Below are 18,681 nucleotides of genomic sequence, written 5' to 3'. Positions count from 1 at the left end.
ATCCTAAGCCATTATTTGGTCAGTGTAGCTTTAAGGACACCTTCTAGGTTTCTCAATTTGTATGAAAGGACCCAACATTCAATTCACCTTAAATTGAAAAGCTCAAAGATTTCAATTTCTGTATTAACAGGGGACTTTAAAATATTTATAACTTCTAAGTGGACAATTATAGTAACTTGTAGGTGGTCATGGAGTCAAATCATTTTGCTGTGTTATAGGGAACATTGAATGTCAGAAATTCACAACTTCAGTGGTACCTAATTCGGCAAAAGTCGATATATTAAAGTGAAGTTTCAAAGGACAGAGGCAGATGACATTGATCTATTTAAATGCTTGTAGACCCCCTTTGGCTATGCTTACTTTATACAATAGCTCACGCTTAAGAAATTCTGGTGTGGGATACATGATCTCAAATGTAAGAATATGATGAGGATTTAACTTCAAATTTGTATATTTCATTTCATGCCTACTTAGGTTCTGTGCAGGTAGATAGAAAAACTTTGTACCAGTCGCACTGTTAGAGAACCTATAATATTATATGACCTGTACTTAGAACGAATTTATTTGGCATTAACATTCACTTTTGTATTGAGTAGGAGACATGGGTATTGTTGTCCTAAACAAGGGTATTGAAATGTAGATTTCTTATAGATGATATATGTTCTTGTCATTTTCATTGGCTGCATATATTAAATAAATTTATGTTGAAATATTTTAAATTGAACAAATTAAGATATCAATCTATTATCTTTTTAAAGATTTAAGTATAGGAATCAGTCACTAATTATTGCAATTAAGCTTGTTTATTTGGGACTAATGACTGATTTTGTTAATTACAAGAATTTCTTTTTAAATAAGATTAATTGCTTTTTTAACTATTCTTTAAACAAGATTATAAGCAATTATATATTTCTGAAGGTAACTGTCACCAAATGGTACTCTGAACTTTCAATACTAAAACGGAAATCATTTAAAAATGAAACAGTTGTAGGAAAACATTTTCCTTTCTATAATGGCTCTATAGTTATTTATATTTAGTGCTGATTATAAATTTTTGATGAAGCATGTATAAAACTGATAAATCTCATTATATGTATAAGCTGCATGGATTCAGATGTACATTTAACCGCCTTTACCAACTAGTTTTCGTAGACACTCAAGTACTGCTTGGCTCTACCTATACCATAAATGTGTAAGCTGTTGTATTGAATGATTTCTTCTTTTTTTTTAACTCAAAAACAAGACCCCCCCCCCCCTTTTTTTTTTTTAAGGATTATGAATATTATATATGAGGGTCTGGCTAGAGGGATGGGGTTTTCATTTCTTTAATTTTTCAAGCTCTTTGAGTTTTTTTGTCCATTATTCTCTATTCTTATTTTAATAGCCCCCATTTTTCTCTTCCTTATTTTTTCACTATTTTCTCCAACTTTTTAGCCCTGTATGCTCTTTACAGTAAACCCAATCCAGACCATCATAATTTAGCAGTAAACCAGTCCATGTCTCATGCAGCTAATCCTGTTTAACAGTTCAATATATTCATATTCTGTAGACAGGGGTCTTATATTGCTTTGTCTGCTATATGACTATAGTTTGATTATGCATTGTACAGAGGAAGATGCAATGTTTCTGTATTTTGATCGAATAATAACTTGGCTAGACAAGAAAACCTGTAATATGAAGTTTTGAAATAATATTTCTAGCATGTTTTTAAAATGTGAAAACATTTGTAATAGGTGGCTTTGCAGTTAGTAAATGACATCCCATATCTAAAAACATACAATTTTTGCATGAAAAAAGAATTTAATGCTAATGTTTGGTGTTTATTCTTTTCAGACTGCAACATTAACAGTAGGTGAAGATTGTGATACAGCAATAACTGTCAAATATGGACACAGATTATCATCAACATATAGGTGTGCTGCAGAAGGAAAATCAATACTCCCTTCTATGTAGGTTTCATATTTTTAAATTTAAGAACAACTGATTTGTATGCACCTAAAGGATTTAGAGACAATTTAATGTTTATGTTGGTTTAAAATTGACCCATTGCAACAGAATGTGCATGGTTTACTTGTCTGTATTATTGGTACATTTTCAAACAGTTTGGGTAGGGAATATTTTCCATACATTATACATGATTGCTGATTAGGCAAAATTTACAAGTTTACAGTAATTAATCAGGATAAAGTAGAAAGCTGAAATTACCAGAGAATAATGGACAGTAAAACAGACAACAACAACATAAACTCTACCACGAAAATAGAATCACGAACAATGTAAAACATACAAACATGGTCCAGATAGTCGGGACTTAGTACAGGCTAAAATCTGGTGGGTTTAAATCAGTTTTATATTCATACAAGACTCCCCTTTAAATGTGTGCTTTACTTAAGGAAGGTAGTGAAGGTTGTCACAGCTGATGGTTAAACACTGATCTAAAGAAAACAAACGTAAAATAAACAATATTGTTCTTACTTGAACATTTATTGACTTCATTAATTAAAAGGATAGAATATACCAGTGTTTTGTTTAAATCTATTTATAAATTATAACTGTAAAAATTGTTTTATCTACTTTATGTTGTTTACAGATGTGACAACCCATCTGAAAGTTGTTTTAGACTGTTTGATCTGACTGGTCCCCTACAAATTGGTGGCTTACCCAAGTTACCAGCACAGTTCCAGATACAAACCAAAGATTTTGATGGATGTATTAAAGACTTTTACTTAGACAATGCACTACTAGATTTGAACCAGTCAGTAGCTAGTGTTGGTACATCTCCTGGATGTGATGCTAAGAAACACTTTTGTATTGGAGATCCTTGCAAAAATGGAGGTTTGTATACCTGATTTGAGTTGATTTATGATTAACTGTGGACTTGGAAAACCACGAAATTCAATATCCATGAAAATGAAAGTTTTTCTCAATCCCCGATAATTGGTAGCCATGAAAATAAATAAAACCACAGTAGATGTACATCAGACTTGCAGTATCTAATCATTCTGATTAATGGGTCTCAGGCACGGATCCAGAGGGGGGGTCCGGGGGTTGGAACCCCCCTTTTTTTGGACGATCAATACATTTGAATGGGGACATGTAGTTGGAACACCCCCTTTGTCCTGGGTTAGGACCCCCCTTTTTTAAATGGCTGGATCCGCCCCTGGGTGTATTTTTTTTTGCAGTTTATCTTCTACACAGGCAGATCAAGACTCCTCCTTATTATAAGGTTGTAGGTTGAAAGTATTGAATAAACTCATAATTGTGGGAATTTAAGAAAAAAAAACTTTTTAGCTATGAATTCTGTTGAATTTTACTAGTAAATAAGGCAGTTGTAGCTTAGTTCCATTTTAATGGCTTGATTTTCATTGAAAACTAAATTCATTCAAACTATTTCTTGAGCTATAAAAAAATCCATGCAACAAATGCACTGATTCAGACCAAAAAATATATTAATCTTGATTGCTTTAATTTTCAGGAACTTGTTATGAAGGATGGGGGACATATATTTGCCAGTGTGGACCAAACAAAAAAGGCAAAGACTGCACTGTTGGTAGGTGATAGACAGATTTTTTTATGTATGGAAAATTAAATCTTTAAAATTATTCTTCCAAAAGGGTTAGTTAGAACCACAGGTTTTAATCAAATTTCCTAGTAGAATTTGAGGAAATTATCAGAAGTATTGATTAAAGTATTAGGGTCAGACAATCAATCTTATTTATATCTTGTTAAGTCTGACATTATTGATTCATACAGTCACATACCAGTCTTGTTATAATTTTAAACATTAATTTATTTTATTTTATATCTTTTACATATGTGTGTAGACAGTAAGTAGAAAATTTGCATACTCATTTGGAAAATGGAATTTTTATTTTTCTTGGATAGCTTAAACCTTATTACTTGTTCTGTTTATGTTCAGATTATCATATATAGATATAGACCCTACTGATACTATGTATAATATTGTTTTATTTCAATATATTCGTTATAATTTTTAAAAAAAAGGTCAGAATAAATAAAAAGTCCATTCCAATCGCAGCTACAATCTGCTCTTGCATAAATAGCTGCTTTTAAAAGGTGGTGCTAAACACTACAGGGAGATAACTCTGTAAAATCACCAAAACGTTTTAATTACGTTGTGTCTTGAGGGAAGATTAAGCTTCTCAATGATCAAAATTAGTATTTGTCAAACTGCTATAAAACCAGTGTAATTTTTCTGATAAAATGGTTGGTTCAAATTTTTTTTTTAATTTTATATTTTTGTCAAATTGTCAAAGTAAGTTCCTTTTCAAAATTTAATGAAAATTAAACGAGCCAAATTAATTTTAGTGAAGGTGTTGGGTACCACATTAAAGTATATTTAGGGTTTTTTTTACATTCCATGTTCATATTAATTGAAACATATTGTAAAGTTGGTTTACAATTTTGTATTTACAGATATTTAAAGTATAGTTTAATTATTTGGACAACTCATTTTATGCAGAAAATGGCCCACAATTAAAACACTCCTTTAGTCTTTGAGGTTTGGTGATTTTTATATCTTCACCCAGTTTTACAATAGATTTTTTGTTTTTTTTTTTTCTTGCGACAAAATGATTTTTTTTTAAATGTCTTGTTAAGTACAATTATAAACATTTTATATGGGTATTTGGTGCATGAACTTCCTCAAAACTTGGTACATTTGGACTGCTTCCTATAATAGCACTCATCTTTGAGTCATTTCCTCAGCATTTTATCTAAAAGCAAAGCTGATGTCCTGTTTTTGCATTTTTCTTTTTCAGTTTATAAACTATATTCATGAAAGCTGAGAAATTCATAAAGCAAAATGAGTATTTCCTTCATGTACTAACATTTTCTTAATGGAAAGTTAAGTTCTTTTTTCGAAATAATTTTTGCATCATACATGAATGCCATTTGAAGACATGTTCTGAGATTTGTTTTTAAGCATTTGTATATATTTTCAGATATATCTGAGGGACCAAGGCGACTTGAAGGAACTGGTTACTTGTCTTACCAACCCTCTTCACTACCAAGCCCTACCATTTACTTGGACTGGCATAATGGTATATCTTTCCGTACACGTAGTACTAATGGTGTCCTGATGCATATAGCGATAACTGGTGGAATATCTGTTCTCATGCAGGTATGTCTGACAATATGATGTAGGGTTAGATTGGTGTATTCAATTTCAGTTCTTTGATGATATTTACTTGGAACGGGTAAGAGATAAATTTATGTAACTTGAACAAAGACAAAAACAATTTAATTATTCTAAGCATGAGGAGTTTTGTCAGAATCTTCAAGAGTTTCAAAATTTTGATGGTTGTTGGAATAGATTTAACCATGTAAAGTTAAACAACTTTTATTTTTAGGATTTTGTTGCAAATACATGGACCTTGTTATTTATGCAAATGAGCAAGTCTAAATGCCAAGTCTCATACTGTTCACATTGGAAATCTACTCATTACAATGTCTCTGAAGATTGGTATATTGTAATGTGTTGATTTGCTTACTTTACTATACTCCCACACTTGTGTAACTATGCTTTAATATATGCATCAAATTAGATGTAAAAAATTGCAGAGAGAGAAATAACGAAGACATTTGTTTTAAATTTTTGTAAACAATTTAACTATGAATTTTTATAATATTTGTATTTTTAATTTCAGTTGGAAGATGGCTACATCCACTATAATTATACAGACAATAATGTCAATGTAGGATTTGTGTTTGATCATGTCAAGGTTAATGATGGTACCTGGCATTATTTTGAAGTTCGCTGGCTGAAAGTTTCATCAGAACTGATACAGATCTTGGACTATGGCCATTGGACAGTAAGTTTAAGAACATACATCAGAAGATAGTTGTTTTTATAAGACCACAAAAATTAAAAATGTTTTGGTCATATATTGGTATCACGTCTTCTTCGTCGTCAGCATCGTCCAAGGATTGATGACTTCCAGATAATAACTTTAGTATGAGAAAATAGAAATCAATAAAATTTTAAAACAAGGTTTATAACCACTAAAGGAAGGTTGGGCTTGATTTTGGGGTTTTTGGTCCCAACAGTTTTGGAATAAGGGACCAAAAGGGTCCAAAATTAACTTGGTTTTATTTAATCAAAAATTGAATTATTTGGGTTCTTTGATATGTCAAATCTAACCGTGTATTTAGATTCTTAATTTTTGGTCCTGTTTTCAAATTGGTCTGCATTAAGGTCCAAAGGGTCCAAAATATTAAACATAGTTTGATTGTAACAAAAATTGAATTCTTGGGGTGTTTTGATATACTGAATCTAACCATGTCTTTAGATTTTGGATATTGGACAATAACAACAACAACAACAACAATACTTTAAGAGGGTTACACAGTTAGATATATAACTAATCTTCCCTGAGTCCCTCATCATGAAAAATCAAACAAAATGCAAACATATACATTGCATACATTAGTATAAAAAGTCAAGTATGATAATAATGTTCAAAACAACTTATGAGATGTGATGAAAAAATAAACATGATGACATAATCAGTTTTTAATATTATTTATACAGCTAGGTTGATTTCAATAAATGATCTGTTATTTTGTATTTGATAAGAGATAAATGTCTAATTTAAAAATTTTAAGTTCTTATACCACTTTTATTCTGTGTCGGAAACCTATGCTGTGTCAACTATTTAATTTCAATCCAAATTCAGAGCTGTAACAAGCTTGAATGTTGTGTCCAAACTGTTCAGGGTTCAACCTCTGCGGTCATATCACGCTGGGCCCTGTGGAGCATTTTATTAACATTGTAAAGGTATTGGATTTCAGCAGCATTCAAGTTTGAATTTTTTAGGATACCTTTAATGTGTTATCATCTCTTCTTACTGTTTTCATCTCTTGGCCTTCAATCTTTCTATAATACTTGTAATTATGAAGATTAAAGATATGCCTTCTGTTTTTGTACAGTTTGGGAAAGAATTACAGATTGTCTAAATGGTGAAAGTGAATTAATTTTCAACAACTTCCTCTGCAGAGAATACCATTTTGGGTCATCAACTTCTACATTTTCAATCATTTATTTAAAATTCATAGAAAAAAGCCTACATTTTTTTCTAACCCAGTGAACAGTAGTTGCCTATAATATCTCATATCCACTTTCACAACCATACCACATCACCTTATTTTATATTTATGTTGTATTTCTTTGCAGAAAACATTTACAATCCAGCCCACCATAGCAGGTAAACAGATCCAGCAAGTGATTGTAGGTGGCCAGAGACTGGGAACAGGACCAGTCACCAATCAGTTTACAGGCTGTGTTCAGGTAAATATTTTTTACTGTAAGTTTAGTAAGATGACATCATATGGGTTTGTGATATAAGCTCATAAACAATGAATTGAGTAACTGCTACTATATTTTGTGTCTTTATTTAAACATCATTTGATACTGTTCATAAAATGATAATATAGAAAAACCTAAACACATATATATATATATATACTGTGAATTCAGAAAATGAAATTAAATGTTTTAGTTTTGCAGAATTGCATCCGTCTGTTGAATCCTTTTTCCTGTATCACATTAAATATTGAAAAAACTGTGGATTCATTATTGTTAGTTGGATACCAATTTTCGTTGGTTTTGAGGGTACAGGTGAAGTACGAATTTTAATGTACAACGAATTACACATTTTATATACTCTTTACATGCAGATATTAGCAAAACCAAGAAATCAAATATTCATATTTTTTAGGAATGTATGCTAAATTAACAAGGGGGGTTACTGACTATCCTTTCAGGTATCTTAAACAGTTAGATAAGCAATCCTGTTCTATACAAATACTTTGCTTTAAAAAAAAAAGGCCTTGTTCTCAGCAGCAGGGTGTGAAAAAGCGACCCTATTCTAACCAGCAGGACATGAATGGGTTCCTGTTCTAACCAGCAGGGCATAAAAAGGCGACCCTGTTTTGAGGCACATTCCTAACACTAAACATATAGGAAGTAACCCGCCTGGCAAATTACCCAGATAATGCATCTCCTTGAACATGATGTGAAAGGAATCATAGATACAAGATAAAAAGTATATACATGTAATATGTTTGTATTTGTAGAATGCCCTGGTAGGAAACAATGGTTACACAGGTCTGACTAAACCTGATGTTCACCAAGCACGTGAGGGATGTATAGTTGACAATCCATGTTCCAATAACCCCTGTAGTAATGGAGCCACATGTGTAAATAAGTGGGAACAGTATTCTTGTAAATGTCCACCAGGTAGGTTCATTTATTGGTTGTTAGTTGGAAATTTGTCTTCTTTTCACTAAAAATAAATAATTCAGTAATACACTTAGTAAGTTGGAAATACTAATGAACACACATGTGAAGGACTGTGAAACTCAGATCAGGAGATTTAGAAATTTTGGTCAGGAGATTAGGACTCAGATCAGGAGGTTTTTTATTGACATAAATTTTGTCGTAAATGTAAAAGTATAATGTAGAAATTGTCTTTTTTTCTTCAACTTTCCATTAGAATGTAATGTTTATAGTACCCTTGTTGCCTTTCTATTTGAATGATATATAGCATTATTAAAAAAATATATATATAGAAAAGATTCTGTTTCTTTGATTTTGTTTTGAGACCTTTTCTTTGTGTATATATTTCTATTCATCTCCATCTCCTTATCATTGGTATGGACAAGTAAGCTTTCCATGCTTAATTGGTCATAAATTTTAAGCCTTATGATTGACAATGGACTATCAACAAATTGAAGTTTTAAAAACCTTGACTGGCTGTTTGCACGGTCAGTTTGTACAGTCGGTTTACAATGGACTATATCTGTATGTCAAACATTATACATTAATTTCAATTTAAGTCTTGAAAAGAAGTCTTGATTCCTCAAATAATTTTTAAATTTATTTATTCTTATTTGTTCCTAGACATTTTAATTCATTTAATTACCATCCTTATATGATAATTTGATTAAGATAACATTCATTTCAATTATTTTTACAATTAACATTATTGAAAGAAAACTAATTGAAAACAGAATAAATCAAAGGGATGAACCAAATAATATTTTTTCAATAGTGAATACACAGTTACACCCAATGTAATGGCGGCTGAAAATTTTAATTCATGAAATATTTCATACACGGGATTTTTTTCTCCTTAACGGGAGGAGACCCCTGAAAACCGGATTATTGGCCTCCCGTCAGGAGATTCACATGTATGAATGAAATATGACAAGTGTTATTTTTGAGTTGACATATCGGTATAAGTATTTGGTGGATTTAAATGTTTACTTTTTACATAATAAAAAAAAATTAGGAGTTGATAACAAAAAATCAATATATTTACTTGTTCTGATTCATATTTTCTTGTCAAGTTACAAATATGTCTAGAGTAATACTGTAGGCATGTTCGATACTCAACCCCATCTCTGAAAAATACTCATGGTTATAAAACCTCCAATTATACACAACTGAAAACAATATGTAAAGGAACAGAATGTTGTTTTAACATGTGCTTTTGTCCAGTAAATATGACGGGTCATCAAATTGTACATTTGTGTATAGCTATTAAACATACATAAAAAACTCAATCAATATAGTGTGTTGTAGTTCTGAAAGATTTTTGAAAAATGCTGTGACAATGTTTAAACCATTTAAACTTTAGTGGTTGTTAGATTATGAGGTACATTAAATTTGGCCTCATTTATAAGAATATTGCACATTTTTTTAAATAAGATCTACAAAAACGTATAACAATTACTAGTTGCAAACACCTGCCTTGTAGACAAACATACTTTTGCATCATAAGATGTATATCTGATTATTGACTTACCTTATTTTAGGTACAATTGGACCAAATTGCCAGGATATCTGCCAGAATTACAATCCTTGTGAGAACTTTGCATTCTGTAGAAGTCCTTCACCAAATTTATATGGCTACCATTGTGAGTGTGGTGAATTACAGAGTGGCCAGTATTGTGATGAAGTTCTCTTACAGCCATGTCCAGACAACTGGTATGGCTTTCCAATCTGTGGACCATGTAACTGTCCTGAGGACAAAGGATTCTCTGGTCACTGTGGTACTACCAAGAGAGAGTGTCGATGCAAGGTTAGTAAATAATACCTTTCAAGTAGTTATTTTTAAAAAATACACTTTATATTTGCATTTGTCATAAATGAACTTCATTAAAGTTGCAACATCACAACATAAGTAATATACAGTGTAAATTTAGTTGTGATTTAATGTCAATAGGTAGGTATCAAATTATTGATTCCGTCAATTTTGATGAAATATATTAATGTTTTAGTATTTTCCCGTTTTTAAGACTTGAATGATAATAATAGAAAAGAATGAGTAAAGAAACATACATTGTGTTTTATAAAGATTTATAAACAGGCTTGTAATATTTTTTCAGTCTAACCATTATCGCCCAGTTGGCAGTGATAGATGTTTGCCGTGTGACTGTTACATGAAGGGTGCCATTAATGACACTTGCCATCCTGTGACAGGCCAATGTCCTTGTATGGAGTCGGTGGTTGGTCGACAGTGTAATCAGTGTGAAAGTCCATACGCTGGTATCACTTTACAAGAAAAAGAAGAAGGCTGTAAAGGTAATAATATTACAATTTACCAAATAATTCAATTAATTTGTTACGAAAATGTAAAACTTGGATCTTTATTACTTATTAAACTACATCAAGTAAATTAGAAGATCTCAAGATTGATTAGCAGTGATGTGGACTAGAAAGGGTAAAACACAAAATAAAGTATCCCTAAAAAGAAGCTTGTTTACAGTAATTTAGTTCTACCTAACAAAATGTATTAGTTTTATCTTGAACACTTTCATCCAAGAATTCATAAGGGAATTATCCCCTAGAAAAAAGAAATTGTACTTATAATAGGCTGATGATAAGTTGATAATATTTTGTGATGTTTAATTTATCTTTCAGTGATGTTTGATGTCTGTCCCAGAAACTATATAGGAAATGTATGGTGGGACGGTACACAGTATGGTTATGTCAGAATCAGAGACTGTCCACATGGAGGCAAAGGTTAGTAAGATTAATATATTAGGTAGATCTTGGAAAGAATGACACATTAGGTTGGTTCATAATGTATTGTATATAGGTTTTTAGTATCTATACTATTAAACAAGAAGACCTCATTTTGTGTGTCGCTTCTCTTCCTCTCACAATAAATTAATCATCTGTGTCCTATAGATACCATGCATAGTCGCATTTGTCATCCATTCTTATGACTATTCAGTTTGGGTTATTTTGGGAGAAAAACGAAAATAAAGGTGTACAGATATTATTCCGTTATCAGACCGACTTTTAAGTCAGACATGACTACTGGTTTTAACATTGAAATCCAATTGTATGATAGATTACAAAAATGAAAAATAAATAAGCCAATCAGAGCGTTGTCAATAGGTATCATGATATGTTTTTCCTCAGTTTTAACTTGCACATAATTTTCATAAGTACTCGGACGGGGACAGGATAATTATTTTCCTGTTTAACTGCATGTATACTATGATTAATATACTACTATAATATAAAGAGACTCTCTATATAATATAGCAGTGATCGCCATGGAGAAGAACCTTAGAATCAATATATTTAAAATTAGATCACTTTAATATTAATGATATAGATACGTATGTTCATAGTATCCAGAAACGCATAAAAAATGGAGAATAACAGAAAAAAAATAATAACAGACTTTGGAAAAAAGAGAGAGGTATTCAAATTATTGTCCTGTCTCCATGGACATATATGACTTTTGATATCATTTCTTAAATTCTCCAAACATAAAATCTTTTACAAAATTTCATCCTATATAATAGTTAACATACTTTCAACCAAGCTTAAATTGCCCGCGATTTCGCTTTTAAGTAAAACAGGCTTCCGGTTTTAAACTTTATATAAATTTCATAAGAGTATTCAGGGACAGGACAATAATTATCGCGTTGATAGAGATAATATAGCAGTGATTGCCTAGGAGAAGAAACTTGAAATTAGTAGTTAATAGCAAATACACTGTATTTATAGTATACGTATCTTCATAGTATACAGAAAAGCGAAAATAATGGAATTTAACAGAGAAAAAAAATAATAACAGACTTTGGAAACAAGTGGGTGGGGTTAAACTGTTTCCAAGTACCTATGAATTTTGATACCTTTTTCTGAAATTCTCCAGACATGAAACCTTTTACTGAAATTCTCTAGAAACAAAATCTTTTACATGTACTAAAATTCTCCCTACAACAGTTTACATACTTCAACCAAGCTCTAAATGCCCACGATTTCGCTGGTGTGTAAAACTGAATTTTGGTAGATTGATGGATTCATTACATGAGGATGAAGATTAAATATAGTATAGATTTTAAAGAACAAAGTAGAATAAAGCACAAAATAATTCTGCAACTATTCAAATATTGAAAAAAATTTCTGCGTATAATTATATTGTGTGATATCAGCCTACCATTTATTTAGTTAACTTGAAAATGAAAATATTGAACAATTAATTGTGGATAAATTATTATTTGTTGGATACCAATTTTCGTGATTTTCGTGGGAACAGATGAACTCCCAAGTTCAAATGTCCAACGAAAAACAAATTTTCTTTCTGGTTGTATGCAGACTTTGGCAAAAACCCTGAAATCAACTATATATAAATGTTAGTTTTCAGTAATCCTTAATATTTATTATCTAAGAAAATAAAGGAATCCACAGTAGTTATTTTGCCAACCTTAAGAAAATGATAAGCAGAACTACTAGACTGATCACCAAGATGAAATACGTTTTAGTATAAATGTTTTTTGTTAGGTGATGCTAAAAGAAACTGCAGCCATGAGACAAGACTTTGGGGTGAACCAGACTTTACTAACTGTACCAGTTCAGGTTTAACAAAGTTATTGGAACAGGTTTGTTTTAAGATATTGATTGTTTAAATTTTCATCTGGTTTAACTAACCAAGAAGAACATATTCCTGAATATTCTTCTTCAATTTGCCAATATATCCGTTATTCAATTACACAATAAAATTATTTTATTTTGTTTTGAAATAATATAAGTCAGTATTGGGATAAGGTGGAGTCTACTGGAAGTGTATATTCCTTTGATATGCATACTGCAAGCTATTTACCAAATATAATTAAGTTTAAGTTAAAAACATTGAAAACATGTAATTACTTTACAGCCGATTGTATTGATTGTGTAGGTAAAGGTGATATCTTTGGTTAGCTTGCTAGCTAGCTGAACTGTGAAGGCATTATAATACCCCCGCTTTGAAAAAAAGGAGGGTATTCTGTTTTACCTCTGTCTGTCCTTCCATCCATCCATCCATCCTTCTGTCAGTCCATCAGTCGTGCCGTCCATCCGTCCCATGAATATTTTTCGTCACACATTTTTCTCAGGAACTACACTACAAGGATTTCTGAAATTTGGTTTCAGGCTTGATATAAGTGAGCTATACCGTGTGATGCATTTTCAGATTCATCACTCGCCAACTTCCTGTTTACCGAACACTTGTATGATTTTACACATGATAGCCAAGTTGAAAATTTTCATCACAATTTTCTCAGGAACTACAATACAAGAATTTTTGAAATTTGGTTTCAGGGTTTATATAAGTAAGCTATACAGTGTGATGCGTTTTCAGATTCATCACTTGTTAACTTCCTGTTTACTGAACACATATTTTTACACTATTAATATTATCCACTTGCAGTGGGAGTATCATCAGTGAGCAGTAGCTCGCAGTTCACTTGTTAGGTTAGTTATACTACCCTCCTTTAAGAGTAGACTAGTCCAACATATAACCAATCTATCTGTTTGTAGGACTAGACTACTTGGGTAGCATACCTTACATAATTATGACTTCACGGTTCAGTTAGCAAGCAAGCAAACCAAAGACATTACCTTTACCTACACACTCAATCCAATGGGCTGTTAATAAATGAAGTTTCATAGTATATTTGTTGGTTTAATGAACTATAGATACTGTTACCCTTGCTTTACAAATCATCAATATACAAAACATATAACAACTGTTTAAAATTATTGCATGTTTAACTAAACCATTCATACATTTTATCATTTGTTACAGATTAGACTAATAGAAGAAGGAAAGTTGAAACTGAATCCATTTGTAGCCAAGACCACCATGAAAACATTAGCTGAGTCATTACAAGCTGCACAAATATTGTTTGGTCAGGATCTAGATATAAGTTACAGGATTATAATGACTTTACTGGACTATGAACTAAAGCAGACAGGCATGAACCTTACATCAGAACAAGATGGCAAATATGTTCAGGTATAAAATTAGGATATAGAAATGTGTATAGATTATCAGGTTTTCTAAACATTAATATCGTAAACTAATAGCTGCAAGACACAATGTGATCTTTTTTGGCGAGTGAGGGTAGTGAACAAGCTAAATAGGATCACATTGTGTCAAGTCGCTGATATTTAATGATACAAAGAAAACCTGATAATCTGTGTATTGTTCTATAACTGGTCTTTTCCCCTCCCTAAGGCAGTTTTATGCTTGACAAAACAAGCTTGATAACATCTCCTCACACATTGTGATGTCGCTGGTAACTTACAAAACTAAGGTTATAATATATATTATAGCCATGCTAAAATGTGGAGCAGGACGATGTTAAAAATTTCACAAGTTGTTTTTGAGAACCATGCCTACTCAATGTATCTTTTATTGTTAGCCATATTCATTACTTAGAGAATAATTTATATTAGATCCCATGGATGTAACATGTAAACAAGACTCACAACTCTAGGATCTTTCATGTATTTGATACTGTGTCATCCATTCTTACTTTTAAAGTTCCCTTCATGACAGAAATTTCATGCTCTTCTGAAGACAATACTTCAATTATTTTTGTAGATTATTTAATTTACCTTTTATATAAAATCAAAAAAGAAAAAGAAAAAGAATAAAAACAACATTAGTTAAACAGAATTTAAAATCAAAATGCTGCTTTTTGAATCCTAAACCTGATTGTTTTATTTTTAGAATTTACTTGATGCTTTGAGTGTTATTTTGGATCCCCAATACAGTGAGGATTGGAAAAGACTGCAAACATCAGATGTCCTCTTACAAAAATTAGAAACTTACACTGAAAAGTTACTGACTACTTTAGATGAGTTACATAAAATACCATATAGTGTTGTATCTGCTCGTGTTGGTGAGTTGTTCTAGGTTAACTTTAATGCTGGTAAACCAATAGATAAGTTAGGATTATTTTTACTCTAGACTCTAGGTTAACTTTAATGCTGGTAAACCAATGAATAAGTTAGGATTGTTCTTACTCTAGACTCTAGGTTAACTTTAATGCTAGTAAACCAATAGATAAGTTAGGATTGTTTTTACTCTAGACTCTAGGTTACTTTAATGCTTTTAAACCAGTAGATAAGTTAGGATTGTTTTTACTCTAGACTCTAGGTTACTTTAATGCTGGTAAACCAATAGATAAGTTAGGATTATTTTTACTCTAGACTCTAGGTTACTTTAATGCTGGTAAACCAATAGATAAGTTAGGATTGTTCTTACTCTAGACTCTAGGTTAACTTTAATGCTGGTAAACCAATGGATAAGTTAGGATTGTTTTTACTCTAGACTCTAGGTTAACTTTAATGCTTTTAAACCAGTAGATAAGTTAGGATTGTTTTTACTCTAGACTCTAGGTTACTTTAATGCTGGTAAACCAATAGATAAGTTAGGATTGTTTTTACTCTAGACTCTAGGTTACTTTAATGCTGGTAAACCAATAGATAAGTTAGGATTATTTTTACTCTAGACTCTAGGTTAACTTTAATGCTGGTAAACCAATAGATAAGTTAGGATTGTTCTTACTCTAGACTCTAGGTTAACTTTAATGCTGGTAAACCAATAGATAAGTTAGGATTATTTTTACTCTAGACTCTAGGTTACTTTAATGCTGGTAAACCAATAGATAAGTTAGGATTGTTCTTACTCTAGACTCTAGGTTACTTTAATGCTGGTAAACCAATGGATAAGTTAGGATTGTTTTTACTCTAGACTCTAGGTTACTTTAATGCTGGTAAACCAATGGATAAGTTAGGATTGTTTTTACTCTAGACTCTAGGTTACTTTAATGCTGGTAAACCAATAGATAAGTTAGGATTATTTTTACTCTAGACTCTAGGTTAACTTTAATGCTGGTAAACCAGTAGATAAGTTAGGATTGTTCTTACTCTAGACTCTAGGTTAACTTTAATGCTGGTAAACCAATAGATAAGTTAGGATTGTTTTTACTCTAGACTCTAGGTTAACTTTAATGCTGGTAAACCAATAGAGAAGTTAGGATTGTTTTTACTCTAGACTCTAGGTTAACTTTAATGCTGGTAAACCAATAGATAAGTTAGGATTGTTCTTACTCTAGACTCTAGGTTACTTTAATGCTGGTAAACCAATAGATAAGTTAGGATTGTTTTTACTCTAGACTCTAGGTTACTTTAATGCTGGTAAACCAATAGATAAGTTAGGATTGTTCTTACTCTAGACTCTAGGTTACTTTAATGCTGGTAAACCAATAGATAAGTTAGGATTGTTCTTACTCTAGACTCTAGGTTACTTTAATGCTGGTAAACCAATAGATAAGTTAGGATTGTTTTTACTCTAGACTCTAGGTTACTTTAATGCTGGTAAACCAATAGATAAGTTAGGATTGTTCTTACTCTAGACTCTAGGTTACTTTAATGCTGGTAAACCAATAGATAAGTTAGGATTGTTTTTACTCTAGACTCTAGATTAACTTTAATGCTGGTAAACCAATAGATAAGTTAGGATTGTTTTTACTCTAGACTCTAGGTTACTTTAATGCTGGTAAACCAATAGATAAGTTAGGATTGTTTTTACTCTAGACTCTAGGTTAACTTTAATGCTGGTAAACCAATAGATAAGTTAGGATTGTTTTTACTCTAGACTCTAGGTTACTTTAATGCTGGTAAACCAATAGATAAGTTAGGATTGTTTTTACTCTAGACTCTAGGTTAACTTTAATGCTGGTAAACCAATAGATAAGTTAGGATTGTTTTTACTCTAGACTCTAGGTTAACTTTAATGCTGGTAAACCAATAGATAAGTTAGGATTGTTCTTACTCTAGACTCTAGGTTACTTTAATGCTGGTAAACCAATAGATAAGTTAGGATTGTTTTTACTCTAGACTCTAGGTTAACTTTAATGCTGGTAAACCAATAGATAAGTTAGGATTGTTTTTACTCTAGACTCTAGGTTAACTTTAATGCTGGTAAACCAATAGATAAGTTAGGATTGTTCTTACTCTAGACTCTAGGTTACTTTAATGCTGGTAAACCAATAGATAAGTTAGGATTGTTCTTACTCTAGACTCTAGGTTAACTTTAATGCTGGTAAACCAATAGATAAGTTAGGATTGTTCTTACTCTAGACTCTAGGTTAACTTTAATGCTGGTAAACCAATAGATAAGTTAGGATTGTTCTTACTCTAGACTCTAGGTTAACTTTAATGCTGGTAAACCAATAGATAAGTTAGGATTGTTTTTACTCTAGACTCTAGGTTAACTTTAATGCTGGTAAACCAATAGATAAGTTAGGATTGTTTTTACTCTAGACTCTAGGTTACTTTAATGCTGGTAAACCAATAGATAAGTTAGGATTGTTTTTACTCTAGACTCTAGGTTAACTTTAATGCTGGTAAACCAATAGATAAGTTAGGATTGTTCTTACTCTAGACTCTAGGTTAACTTTAATGCTGGTAAACCAATAGATAAGTTAGGATTGTTCTTACTCTAGACTCTAGGTTAACTTTAATGCTGGTAAACCAATAGATAAGTTAGGATTGTTCTTACTCTAGACTCTAGGTTAACTTTAATGCTGGTAAACCAATAGATAAGTTAGGATTGTTCTTACTCTAGACTCTAGGTTAACTTTAATGCTGGTAAACCAATAGATAAGTTAGGATTGTTCTTACTCTAGACTCTAGGTTAACTTTAATGCTGGTAAACCAATAGATAAGTTAGGATTGTTCTTACTCTAGACTCTAGGTTAACTTTAATGCTGGTAAACCAATAGATAAGTTAGGATTGTTCTTACTCTAGACTCTAGGTTAACTTTAATGCTGGTAAACCAATAGATAAGTTAGGATTGTTCTTACTCTAGACTCTAGGTTAACTTTAATGCAGGTAAACCAATAGATAAGTTAGGATTGTTCTTACTCTAGACTCTAGGTTAACTTTAATGCTGGTAAACCAATAGATAAGTTAGGATTGTTCTTACTCTAGACTCTAGGTTAACTTTAATGCTGGTAAACCAATAGATAAGTTAGGATTGTTCTTACTCTAGACTCTAGGTTAACTTTAATGCTGGTAAACCAATAGATAAGTTAGGATTGTTTTTACTCTAGACTCTAGGTTAACTTTAATGCTGGTAAACCAATAGATAAGTTAGGATTGTTTTTACTCTAGACTCTAGGTTAACTTTAATGCTGGTAAACCAATAGATAAGTTAGGATTGTTCTTACTCTAGACTCTAGGTTAACTTTAATGCTGGTAAACCAATAGATGAGTTAGGATTGTTCTTACTCTAGACTCTAGGTTAACTTTAATGCTGGTAAACCAATAGATAAGTTAGGATTGTTTTTACTCTAGACTC

At 31.5% G+C, this 18,681-nt stretch overlaps 1 protein-coding gene across 3 annotated transcripts in view; it reads left to right on the top strand.

Annotated features, from left to right (window-relative positions):
- LOC143076863 (cadherin EGF LAG seven-pass G-type receptor 2-like) overlaps nt 1–18,681 on the top strand; it is a 62,981-nt gene that overhangs the window by 32,334 nt on the left and 11,966 nt on the right. For all 3 annotated transcript variants that reach the window (XM_076252765.1, XM_076252763.1, XM_076252755.1), the window contains exons 7-19: nt 1,834–1,949; nt 2,591–2,835; nt 3,476–3,550; nt 4,965–5,143; nt 5,670–5,834; nt 7,196–7,309; nt 8,098–8,260; nt 9,841–10,106; nt 10,414–10,609; nt 10,949–11,050; nt 12,830–12,927; nt 14,112–14,321; nt 15,042–15,213. In XM_076252765.1, coding sequence (XP_076108880.1) covers nt 1,834–1,949; nt 2,591–2,835; nt 3,476–3,550; nt 4,965–5,143; nt 5,670–5,834; nt 7,196–7,309; nt 8,098–8,260; nt 9,841–10,106; nt 10,414–10,609; nt 10,949–11,050; nt 12,830–12,927; nt 14,112–14,321; nt 15,042–15,213 — 2,101 coding nt within the window. The remainder of the gene's footprint in view (nt 1–1,833; nt 1,950–2,590; nt 2,836–3,475; nt 3,551–4,964; nt 5,144–5,669; nt 5,835–7,195; nt 7,310–8,097; nt 8,261–9,840; nt 10,107–10,413; nt 10,610–10,948; nt 11,051–12,829; nt 12,928–14,111; nt 14,322–15,041; nt 15,214–18,681) is intronic.

This window comes from Mytilus galloprovincialis, chromosome 1 (genome assembly GCF_965363235.1).
Source record: "Mytilus galloprovincialis chromosome 1, xbMytGall1.hap1.1, whole genome shotgun sequence".
In the NCBI taxonomy this organism is placed as follows: domain Eukaryota; kingdom Metazoa; phylum Mollusca; class Bivalvia; order Mytilida; family Mytilidae; genus Mytilus; species Mytilus galloprovincialis.
The sequence above is the reverse complement of the archived record's forward strand: the minus strand, read 5'-3'. Positions and strand labels throughout refer to the sequence as shown.